This window comes from Malaclemys terrapin, chromosome 1 (assembly GCF_027887155.1).
Source record: "Malaclemys terrapin pileata isolate rMalTer1 chromosome 1, rMalTer1.hap1, whole genome shotgun sequence".
NCBI lineage: Eukaryota > Metazoa > Chordata > Testudines > Emydidae > Malaclemys > Malaclemys terrapin.
The window spans coordinates 71,984,868-71,997,294 of NC_071505.1; the positions used below are offsets into that span (position 1 = coordinate 71,984,868).

At 40.6% G+C, this 12,427-nt stretch overlaps 1 protein-coding gene across 5 annotated transcripts in view; it reads left to right on the top strand.

The window, feature by feature from the left end:
- Positions 1 to 4,764, top strand: part of SYT1 (synaptotagmin 1) — a 501,584-nt gene extending 496,820 nt beyond the window's left edge. For all 5 annotated transcript variants that reach the window (XM_054027093.1, XM_054027128.1, XM_054027110.1 and 2 more), the window contains one exon: positions 1,754 to 4,764. In XM_054027093.1, the coding sequence (XP_053883068.1) occupies positions 1,754 to 1,960 (207 nt within the window). In that variant the 3' untranslated portion in view covers positions 1,961 to 4,764. The remainder of the gene's footprint in view (positions 1 to 1,753) is intronic.
- The last annotated feature ends 7,663 nt before the right edge of the window (positions 4,765 to 12,427 follow it).

The following is a 12,427-nucleotide window of genomic DNA, read 5'->3' on the forward strand; positions in this document are numbered from 1 at the left end:
CTGAGGCTGTTTCATCTCAGATGCTATTGAGGAAAACCCAGTTTCACTAGGGGAATAAGTTATGTTTGTGCTATTCAGACAAATAATAAGGACCAAATGAGCACGCACGCACTTACTAATGCACAACATAGACACCCTGAGATTCACTTAGACTGGGCCATATGGGAGGCAATACATAAAACGGTGTAATATCCAATCTCATTCCAGCCTCCTCAGCATGTAGATTACATTAGCCTGACTTGCCTTAGACTTTCTCATGCACCTAAATGTAATTTACACCCTTATGTAACAACTCTGAATTTGGTCTCCTGAGTCTACATTGCTGTAACTAACATCGTGGAGGACTAGAAAAGAGGCCTGGAACACAAAATGCAACTAACAACGAGGCGAGTCTAAGAAGTTGTAAGTCACACTTCTGAATCTGATCCTCTGAGTTTGTGAGTGTAACTTACACAAAGGGGAGGATATAAGTTACACCAGTGTCAACACCTTTAGATTCACATCTCAAGTTAGCCCTACAAGCCTATGCCAGTCTAATCATCTTTCCACAAAAAACAAGTTAAGCTGTTCGTTTTTTTAAAAATATTGCCTCAGAACCCATTTGAATAAGAAATTTGATTAGAAGAAAGCTGTGGGAGGGACTTTGGCTCAGAACCCACCCACAGTAGCTTTCTTGGAACGTGCTGTTTATTGTCCTACTTTAGTGTCCTGGCTTCTATTCCCGGCTCAGCCACTGACCAACCTTGGAGAAACTGAGGCACAGAGAGGGGGCAATGACCTGCCCATCTGTAAAATGAGGATAATGATGCTTACCTCCTTTATAATGTACTTTAAGGTTTACTGATGAAGTTCACTATATAAGAGCTAGGTAGCATTATTATTGACTTCCAAGGTGGGTGCAAAAGCCCATTCCATGGGAAGATAAAGTGCACAGTAGTCATTTCACATGCTCCGTTGCTGCCTGCAAAAAACAATAGCACTCTGACTCCTATGTAATTCTGTTTGTTTGGGATTTCACATCAGAAGCCCAAATAAAAAGACGAGAATAAACAGCTGTGTTTTGGCTCTGTGGGTGGGTTTCTTCTCCAGAGAGTTGTACTTTTGCAGTCATATTTCCTGTCGGAGCTGATTAAGATAATAATAAAAATTTTCATGTGGTTTTGAAGATGTATCTCATAGTGGGCCAAAAAAAAAAAAATAACAAAAGGTATATCCATACCTGGCTATCGTATTTTACTTCACACACATCTGATCCCTACTCACATGGTTCCTTTCAGCCAACCACTGCTTTCTTTTAGAATCTTTCTAAAGTCCATGTCTTCAAACATGCAGAAACAGGAGCTACATCATCTTATGTTGATATAAATGAATGTAGACCGAGGGTGCAGCCCTCTTGGTGTGGCAGGGTGGAAGAGCCACCCTACACATTGGCTGTGTGTACGCGATTTGGGGAGCACAAGAACACTGGGGTATGCCACCTCTTGAGCTGCACTGTGCATTCCTTAGCCATAACAAAGGATCTCTTCCATATAATGAGCGTACCAATCAATTGCCATGGCTGTTTTGATCTTGATTTCATTTGTAGGAGTTTGCTACCTATTATTTCAGACTTTGAATTCTCATATCATTAGGAATCTGCTACTACTTATTGTGCTACCCACCCTCCCCCTTCTCACCCACAAACTCTGAATTCCAGTTCTGTACTGTATTTATCTGCAGGTCTTGCTCATTGCTCTTTCTTATCTCCTTTTAGAAAGTGCAAGTTGTTGTGACTGTTTTGGACTATGACAAGATTGGCAAGAACGATGCTATCGGGAAAGTCTTTGTTGGCTACAACAGCACTGGTGCAGAGCTACGACACTGGTCAGACATGCTGGCCAACCCAAGGCGACCCATTGCACAGTGGCACACCTTACAGGTTGAGGAAGAGGTAGACGCCATGCTTGCAGTCAAGAAGTAAACAAAAAACAAAAGAAGCCTTTCTGCATTTGCCCACATAGTGCTCTTTAGCCAGTATCTGTAAATACCTCAGTAATATGGGTCCTTTCATTTCCAGCCATGCGTCCCTAACACAGATGAGTGGTACTTAAAATCCTGTTTTAATTTGCACAACTTTAAATGTAGAGAGCCCTCTAAAGGCCTTTCATTTCACCACTGCCCCCAGATCTACTCTTCTTTTAAGCAATATGATGTGTAGATAGAGCATGACAGAAATTATTTATTGTATCACACAGTTGTATATACCAGTATGCTGAGAATTTATTTCTAGTTTGTGTATTTGTATGTTGTAAACGTTTCCTAATCTGTGTATATCTAGATGTTTTTAATAAGATGTTCTATTTTAAATTATGTAAATTGACTGAGATATAGGAGAGCTGATAATATATTATAGGGTAACTATTGTATCGTCTGCATTCCAGCAAAAATTCCAACTTGTAAGGCACTAGTAGTGTTACACTGACGTATTAAAGGACAACTTAAATCTGAGCTTTCAAGTGAACCGTTTAAAATAACAAGATATGCCTACGCAGTACACCTTGGAGGGGTGAATCCAATTTTGTAGACTTCTTTTTCACAGGCAACTTAGCATGATCTGAGCAGCTCCATGGCTGACCTCAAGGAAGCGTAGCCAATATATCATTTTTTCTGTATATATTTAAAAAACTGAAATCATGGCTTTACACCGACAGTTGAGGAAGCAGTTCCATGGGAGATAATTTAACATAACAACAACATGGGGGAGATTGTGTAGGGGGTGGGGGGAATTTCAGCAGTAATGAAACGCTGCATAGAACCATGAAAAAAAAAGTAGCTCTCCATTATCACCTTTATACAAAATTAACATACTGTGAATTCCAGTTGCGATTTCACATTCTAGGATTCTAATGAGTTTGCACATTAGACTTTGTAACAAAATATTTTATTATACTAACAGATTAGAAGGAATGCAGAATATTTTTAAGCACAGCCGTGTATGTTTATTATACAAGTTTCATGGTGAACAGACAGTATTGTAATCCCATCAAAAGAAGACAAAAATTAGCCATAGTTCTGAATGCACTTCAAAGTAAGCCAAAAGAGAACAGCTAGTGACCTTTTTATATACTATTTATACTTAAGTTTTAATTTGTCCTTTAAAAACAAGTGAAACAAAACAAACAAGTTCAAGAAAACTGAAGCAACCTCTTATGTATACTAGATGCTCATTTCAGGAGGAGTTTTTAAATGTTTTCAATGTTATTCTGTAGTAAATGGCACTATTATAAAGCTATTAGTCATTCCATAAGAGTCTTGAAAGACTGCTCTGTGTACCACTGTGACTGCCGTGTGTGCTTAGAAATGTAGTTTTCTCAGTGGATAGCAATCAATTTATTCCGTAGTGATAGTGTACTAATACTGCCATTCCCTTCTACTGCACTGCCGAAGGAGTGCATAGCACAAGCAGGTCTAGTTACTATGGACCAATTTAGAACTGACGCGCTATGCGTAGGACAAGGATGTTATATAGATTGGGATGACCACACAGCATTTTGTCCAGCACTGTGCAATATTCCACATTCCACCCCTTCCCTCCCACCCCCCATTTGTAGACAGTTTCGTCTCATGGCTAGACAGCATATGATCTCAGATTATAGAATTTCATCCTGTCATTTTTGGGCATTACGTTTTATCTCACATTTCATCCTTTGAGACTTTATTTTATGGACTGTGAATATATTTATAATGCTTTGAAGACTTAGTTCTTTTCAGTACCACTAAACACCAAAAATACACAATACACCTTTTGGAGGTGTGATTTTCTTAAAAAAAAAATAAATAAATAAAGCTACAACCTGAAATTATGTTAAACTAAACAGGGGTGTGAGCAGTGGAGTCCATACTGAAAAATAAATTCCCCAGCCCCCTCCAGATTTTACTTATGAGGGATAAGGTGTAGCCCTACAGAATTCAGCCCATGTGTAGCAAACCAACCCAACTCTCATTAAACTGGGAAGCACAAAATGGATATGAATCACACCACTATAGTCGCTCCCCACTCCAAAATATAGGAATAGCAACACTGATCATTTTTAGAGTTGTTTCTTTTGACATGAAACATGGAAAAGGTACAACTAAGGCATATTCTGAGATAACATGTGTGAACACAGGAAGTGTCAAGCTGGAATATTTTTTAAAGGACCAAATCCCACCAGAGAAAGGAACTAGGTTGACAGAGTTGCAGCAGAGAACAGGTATTCAGCTTCATGATATCCAGCTTTAAGTTGTTCATTCAAGAAATTTGCAGGTTCAAACTGCCAGAACCGATTCATTGTGTTAAGGTATTCTTAATGCATTCCTACACTGCCAGACTGAATGTCACCAGAGAATTGGTTTGTAATGTACTATGACTCTCAGAGACCGAACCTGCTATATGACCAAGATGACATATTCATCCTCAAAGAAGCCACATGTACCTTTCTGACAAAGCTGTGTAAAGTATTAGAATCTGATGCTGTAGAAAGATCCTAGTTGCCTTTGTGTATATTTACTGCCTGCTTGAGTGTTTCTACATGTGGGTTTTCTCTGTATCTTGTAGAAATGTTTGGGGTGTTTTATCCTGCCATATTGCTCGTGACCCACGAGCTGACAACTTTAGCTGTATTTTACCTTCATTTTTGATGAGGTGGTTTATATTTTGTTTCACTTTGTGTAGTAAATCCCCCAGTAGAGTTGTCGTTAAAATAACATACATAGATATTCAATAAAAATGTTTTATTTCCTGTTGATGTCTCAGTCTTTCAACTCTTTTGATTTAAAATAAAAAAGACATTGCTCCCTAATGTTTATGAGCACAGTCACAGTCTGGCTTCACTCTGATACAAGTGGACAAGTAACCAAAAATCTCAAACTTAACAGCTGCCTGGTCTCTGTAAGTATAAGGGCTAACTACGAAGAAAACCCAGACACTGTAAATGTGCTTCCATTACTTTCCATCAGTCAAGGGCAATAAATTGTTTTTACAGCTCAAGTACTGTTTTCCCAAGTAGTTTGAAGTACTGAGTGTTTATTGGTGTCTATATTATGATTTAGGACTCATACTGCCCCATCAGGACATGCATTAGCTTCTATACAGAGCCAACGAGTAAGCCCACCCAACCAGCTTCTATCCATTTACTTTGTGTTAAAGTGACAAACATCAGAAAAAATACTCATCTTTTTATTTAATTTCCACTCCAAATAGTGAGTGACTGAAATATCTGGAGGAACATGACCAGTGGCAACACAAAGCACAGAGAAAGGGTTCAGGATTTAAGTAACTCCTTCCAAGAAGAATGGTAAAAAATGAAATAAGTTTTTAAAGGCATTTAACTGTCATTTAACATTTACAAATATTTATCACCCTGTGGGATTCCACCTACTGTCATTGCTTTCCTGTTCTCAGACCAGGAGGTAACTGTTTGGTGGATCCCACACAGTGGTAACTGTTGATAAATATCTTTTAGCAGCAACCTCTGTATTGCACCACTGTTTACCAAGAAGTACAGTATCAGGGGTAGCCGTGTTAGTCTGTATCCACAAAAACAACGAGGAGTCCGGTGGCACCTTAAAGACTAACTGATTTATTTGGGCATACGCTTCCGTGGCTAAAAAACCCACTTCTTCAGATGCATGGAGTCATGCATCTGAAGAAGTGAGTTTTTACCCACTAAAGCGTATGGCCAAATAAATCAGTTAGTCTTTAAGGTGCCACTGGACTCCTCATTGTTCAAGAAGTATAGCTTGTTTTCAAATTGGTTTTGTAATTTTTTTTTTGGTTTTTACACATCCCTGATTATTTTGTTTTATGAGTTATACTGCCACCACATAATCCTTATTTCATTTGCATTCAGGGCTAAGGGTAGTTTTCCGTGCTCCTCTTTACTGTCCAAATAGCATTTGCACAGTAGAGTGTGTTAGGCTGGTTCCCTCTTTCCTGTAGGCCTTGATTCAGCAGTCCATCCCTATTAAGCATGTGCTTAATTTCTCTTTGACATAAGTACTCTACTGAAGTGCTTTGCTCAACAGGGACAGCTTTAAGAACATGCTTAAAAGCTTTGCTAAATGTGGGGCTCTAGTGCTGCCCTTTCTAAGAATAAATGACAGCCTTACAGTTAGCATTTAAGACCAGACGGGACCACCAGATCATCTAATCTGATCTCCATACAGCACAGGCCACCAACACACTGAACCCAGCAACTGCAAATTAGATCAAAGTATTACAGCCCACAGGAGCCTAGACAGTTATGTGTCACAGGCAAGGAACAAAAACATTATGTGACAGATAATTCTGGCAAGTGGCCCCCCCACCCACATGTTGCAGAGAAAGGTGAAGAACCTCACCATGGTCACAGCTAAGCTGACCACAGGGAAAATTCCTTCCTGCTCCCTGACATATGGTGAGCAGCTAGACCCCGAGCACATCACCAAGAACCAACCAGCCATGCACCTGACAGACAGGGAATGCTTGATGTCACCTCAGAGTTGTCGTTGTCCACCCTGCCCAGTGTCCCCTCTCCAGCCATGGACATCCTGGATGCTGCAGAGAAAGAGGATTTTTTTTTTAAAACTGAATACATTTGGTGGGGGAGAGAGAGAGAATCCCTTCTTGACCCCTGCAGGTGGCCAACTGAAACCCTGAAGCGTAAGCTTTTAGGCACATAAGACAAACCAGAAGTGAGCCCCAGGGCTGCTAACTCCTGCTCCCGCCCACAACAATCGACCCTGTCATATAGTTGCACTCATAAATTTGTCCAGCTCTCTCTATGTTGTTTGCCCCCACAATTCCTTTTGCAAGACTGGTCCAGAACCTCACCCTGAGATGGTTAGAAACCTTCTAATGTCCAGCTTTGTTCATTTGTTCATGGCCATTTTATACCCATTTTTTTCTTGTGCCAATATTATTCTTCATCTTAAATAACTCTTCACCCTCCCTGGTCTTTATTTATAAAGAGTACTCATATCCCCTCTCAGCCTTCATTTTTTGCTAGACTGAACAAGCCAGGCTCTTTTGGTCTCGTCTCATACGAGAGACCCTCCATTCCCCGGTCATCTTACAGCTTTTCTCTATACTTGTTTCAGTTTACCTTCACCTTTCTTGAACAGAGCAGACTAGAAATGTACACGGTATTCCCAATGAGGTCTTTCAAGTGCCTTGAACAAAGCCATTAATAATGCTCTATCTGTGTAAATGCATTGCCTGATACATCCTAGGATCACATGGGTGGTTCACAGTCATCCTGTGATCAACCCACATGCCCAGGGCTCTCACCTTGTCTGTCATTTCCAATCAATAAGGCCCCCAGCTTGTAGCAGAAATTCTTATTATTAGAGCCTAAATGCTTGACCTTGCATGTTGTACTATTGACTTTCATCCCATGTCTATCATTCCAGTCTTCAAGACCATCCAGATCTTTCTGTATAATAGTCCAATCCTCCTCTGTATTGCTGATGCCTGCTAACTTTGTGTCATCAGCAAAATTTCATTTGTGTGCTCCTACTCTTTGGGCCAAGATCGTTATAGGCTTGACTGCAGCTCAGGTTTGAGAGCCCTTCAAGCCTACTGAATACCATGAAGAAGTTCAGCACCTCACAGGTGTGCTGAGCAGTTTACAGGATCAAACTCAAAATGACGGAAAATAACGCAACTCGTATTTTATGGTAGACTTATGATGAAATACATGTATCAACAAACTACAATTATAAAGCAAGCCTTTGCTTACAGCCATGTAACCAAAGAAGACTTGCTTTTGTTCTTATCTAGCCCTATGAATTGTCTCATCAGCAGTGTCTGCAGATTATCAGAGTTAGCCAGTGGGTGTCTTTACAATCTTCTGGAACCCTTAGTCAGTCTCCCAATTCAATCTACCAGATAAACCTGACCTTGCTGAGAATGCCTAAAGATGCTAATGCCCGCAGACTATTCAGAATGTCCTCTCCTCCCCTAGTCACACTGTTCCCCCACCAACCAACCAGCCAAAACCTTGTGTCACTGACAACTCCAAGCAAGACAAAGCAATCATACGTCTTCTCAAGTTTCCAGCCCCAAAGTGATCTTGAGCGCAGTCAGGCTTTCAGGTAAATGATGCATGGAATCTGCATCCATGTATTGTCAGAGATGCTGTGAGGCGCTCGCCCTACAGGTGCTGCAGCATACATAACGTCCCCCAAGCTGCAAGTGGTACCAACTTCAGGAGAAATTGGCTTCTTTTTCTCCGTTCAATCTAAGCTTCTGCATGTTCATAAGAAGCATCTGGTGCCTCGGCTCAATAGCTTCTGATCCCATATGAGCAGCAGTTTGCTTGAACACAGTTTTTCCACTTTGTCCTAGCGCATAGGAAAAAACAAACAAACAAAACAAACCCCCATGCTTCCGTTATCTGCTCAGTTTCCATTCTTATCAGCCATGTTAGTTGATTTTCAAAATGCTAGCCTTATGGCAGCCAAAATCAGTTTTTCTACCATGGATAATCAATTAAATCTTGTCTTTACAACTAACATAAGGGGAAAAAATGCTTCAGATAATAGCTGTTATACTAAGTGGGAAAAGCAGCAAAAATTACTCATTTTATTCAGCTCATTTAACCCCTAATCAACTGTCAAGTAAAATATTCTTCCCAACTGACAGCCTCAGTTAGCAAGGACCTACATCTCTCAATCACTTTTCACATCATGAGTTACTGAAAGAAAGCTAATTGCCTCTTACTTATGCAAAATGAGAATGAGGACATTATATATTCTGATTACTGTATGGGCCAGTTTCCTTATTTATTTTTCCATTAGTATTTTCATTTTATATATTGCCAGATCAACTCCTTACCCTTAAAACTGATTTCGCAAGATATGCATTAAGAAAAAACATTACTGCTGGATTCCTATTTCTGGCGTCAGTTTAGGAACAATTTTATTATCCACACTTGATATTTTTTTTAATTTTTAAGAATGTTCAGTGTGCTAAAAGTTATTTTTTTCCCTCCTACAGATACCAGCATTAGTAGGACTTTCTTAGGTCACAGGAAGAACAAACACATCATTTCTGTCTTTGAGTGCTACAGTAGTGGCCATTGGCAATTTTGCCGAAGATAATTAGTTACGGTAACCTTGTCATCTGCAACACTCCTTTGTACTTAATACAGGGTAGACACTGAATATTGCAAATATTGAGGTTACCTAATTTCACTCAAAAGTTTAGGGGTGAAAAGTTACGTTCTGCAAAGCGGTATTAACCGGTATGGTACTTGGCGATAACTACAGTAATGGGCTCTGAAACAAGTAGCATCACCAAGTAGTTTATTAAGATTTTTTCCTGTATTCAATATAAAATTACATTTAATTACTAGGGACACATCCTGTGTGATACTTAGTGGCTCTTCTGAGACACCAAACCTGCCAATGGGAGGCAAGAGTTTTACTTGGATTTTTAAGCTCCCTGGGCATGGGCATATCTGTGTGTACAGTGCCTAGCACAATGAGACCTGAATCAGTGGTCTCTAGGCACCACCCATAATATAAATAAATAATGGGGGCTTGGCCTCGCACAGGATTGTGCCTACCATGTGACTCCTCAAGCTGAGCTCTTAGACTGATTCAGTGAAGATTTATTAACTCTCAGTATTGACATGTACTATATGTATCATCATTATTTAAAAACATTAAGTCATGAAACCACTGCACAGGCTACTAAACTAATACCACTAAACAGCAGTGCTATTAGAAGCAGCCTTTTGCCGAAGAAAAGGAAGGCATAATTCCAAGTGGCCATTATACATAAAATCTAATCTCCAAGCCTATCCCACATTCCTTCACAAATCCCTCAACATCTTACCACTTCATCCTTCCAGCCCTCTTATCTATGATTCCAGGGACATCTCTGCCCTTATAGTCTTATCACATGTGTTGCACTTGGCCAGGGATGCCTATTCTTTCATCTTGTCTCTTTTTCCTAAAATATAACTCACATCACCCCTAAGAAGTTGTTTCCAGTGCACTGAACATGGATTTGTCATCAAAAAAATTCCAAGTATGGGCTTAGGATAAATGATCTATGGGACAAGATAAACTTATCACAAGGAAATGGTCTGTGACTGTAAATCCTGATTGAAAGTCTGTCAGCTTGGCACTCAGAATGTAACACTGCAGTCAATTGTTTCACACCTAGTCAAAAATGTTATCATCCACTTGTTCTGGCAAAAGACAAAATGGAGTGTACTCACTCATATCCCACTTGTCACATTTTCTTCTTTAGGAGAATGGCAATTTTATTAAACCAATTTCTTGGAGACATTTTCTGTGACATTCAGAAAACCAACTGATCTTTCATATGCTGTTTCTGAGTTTCTTTTTCTTATAAAAGGTTGTCCTACTCTTACACCATGAGGGTTAAGATTTTCAAATATGATTCACTGAAATTAATAATGTGTGGTTAACTTGCCTCATTGGTTTTGACAATCTACACTTAACTTTGGTAATCTTTTTCAAGGTTCTCAGATTTTTCACTCATTCCTTCCTCATAGCTGATCTTGACTGACAAGGTCCCAGCTGGACATTTTTTACAGAAATTAAGTGATCATAGGTTGAGAGGTAGAGCTCTCGTCATGGATTTAAAAATGGCTACGAGATAAATCAAAGATTAAAAATAAGTGATCAGTTTTCAATATGCCATCAAGTTAATGGAGAAGTTCCAAAAGGCTCAGTACTGGAACTGATATTTATTAATGATCTTGAAAGCAGAGATGAACCGTGAGGTGCTGCATTTGCCAATGCACAAAATTATTTGTGTTGGAACAGATCTGAATTATGAACCCATCTCTAATTTCAGCACCTTTAGTCATAAATATCCATGTAGGCACTTCAGCCTACAACTATTGATTACTTTTTCCACAGTGGTCCATATGCATGCGTGTAATATCTCCAAAAGATACCAAATAAGGGGTAGAAACCACAACTGCTGCCCACGTCATTAATGAAAAGCCATTAATGAACAAGAGGACAGAACCCCTTACACTTATACAGAGCCATTACGACAAAAACCAAAAAGCTCTTCTTGTTGATGGTCTCCTGGCCATACTATATGCACACATATGCAGGATGCAACTAAAAGTTCACAATGAACTATATATTGAGTGTTTTAAGCAAGACACAAGAAGAGATTACTTCTGTAATTGGAGGTTCTTACAGATGTGCGGGCCCTACCCACATTTCACACGTGGGGTGCGCATATATGCCTTGTGCCTGAGGCCGAAGTTTTCTCCAAGCAGTGTCTGTTGACCTGCAAATGTGCAGTGTCTTCTCTCGTGCTTCCGACCGAGGGTATAAGGCACGGTCTGGGTCAACGCCACTCCAGTTCCTCCTCTTACTGCAATGCAATCAAATCTGAAGCAGAGGGGAAGGCGGGTGGGTAGTGGAATACACATAGGGCCCATACATATGTAAGAACCTCCAGTTACAGTAAGTAACCTCCTCTTCTTCAATCATGGTCCCTATAAGTATTTAACACATGCAAGCAGTGATTAGTGTGGCGATAGGTGCAAGGAGGCCAGTGGCAGAGCAGTTTGTAATATAGCCCTTCCTACTGTTGCAGCCATGGCTGTTGCTTGAGTCAAGGTGTAGTGTGCTGTAAACAAGTGGACAGATCACTGTGTTGTGGCTTTGCAAATGTCCTGCAATGGGCTGGCCAATAACAATGCCATGGAGGCAGCCTGCGCCTGCGTAGAGTGAGCTGTAACATTCCCCAGGAGAGGGAGGGTTTGCTATCTTATAGCATTCTAGTATGCAACCCACGACATACCTAGAAATTGTCTGAGAGGATATGGCTTGACACCCCCCCCCCCCCGCCCCTTGATCTTTCTGCTCTTGCAACAAAAAGTCTTGGAGACTTTCTAATGGGCTTGGGTCTTTGCAGCTAGACAGTAGGCGTGTCTGACATTAAGGGAGTGCAGTTTCTTGTCTTCAGGCAAGGCATGTGGCTGATTGTTTGAGATGGAATTCAGACACAATCTTGGGGAGGAATTTGGGGTGTAACCATAGGGCAATCTTCTCCATGTGAAAAACGATATAGGGAAGGTCTGCCATCATGGCTGCTAGCTCACTGATTGACCTGGCCAAAGTGATGGCTACTGAGAATGCCACATTCATGGAAAGGTGGCTTATGGTACAGGTTGCTATAGGTTTGAAGAGAGGCCCTGTGAGAGAGACAAGGTTAAGAGCCCACTGGGGCATGGGTTTGACAACTGGAGGAAGGAAGGCACTAAGCACCACTAGGTGTACTTGGAGGGAGCTTAGGGCTAAACCTATTGTCTTTAGGATAAGGATAAGTGGGCTGCTCACTGTGTTGAGAGAATGGTGATGGCGGTGCGCCCACACCGAGAAGTGGTGCCACTTAGCCCTGTAACATGCTCTGGTCAACTCTTTC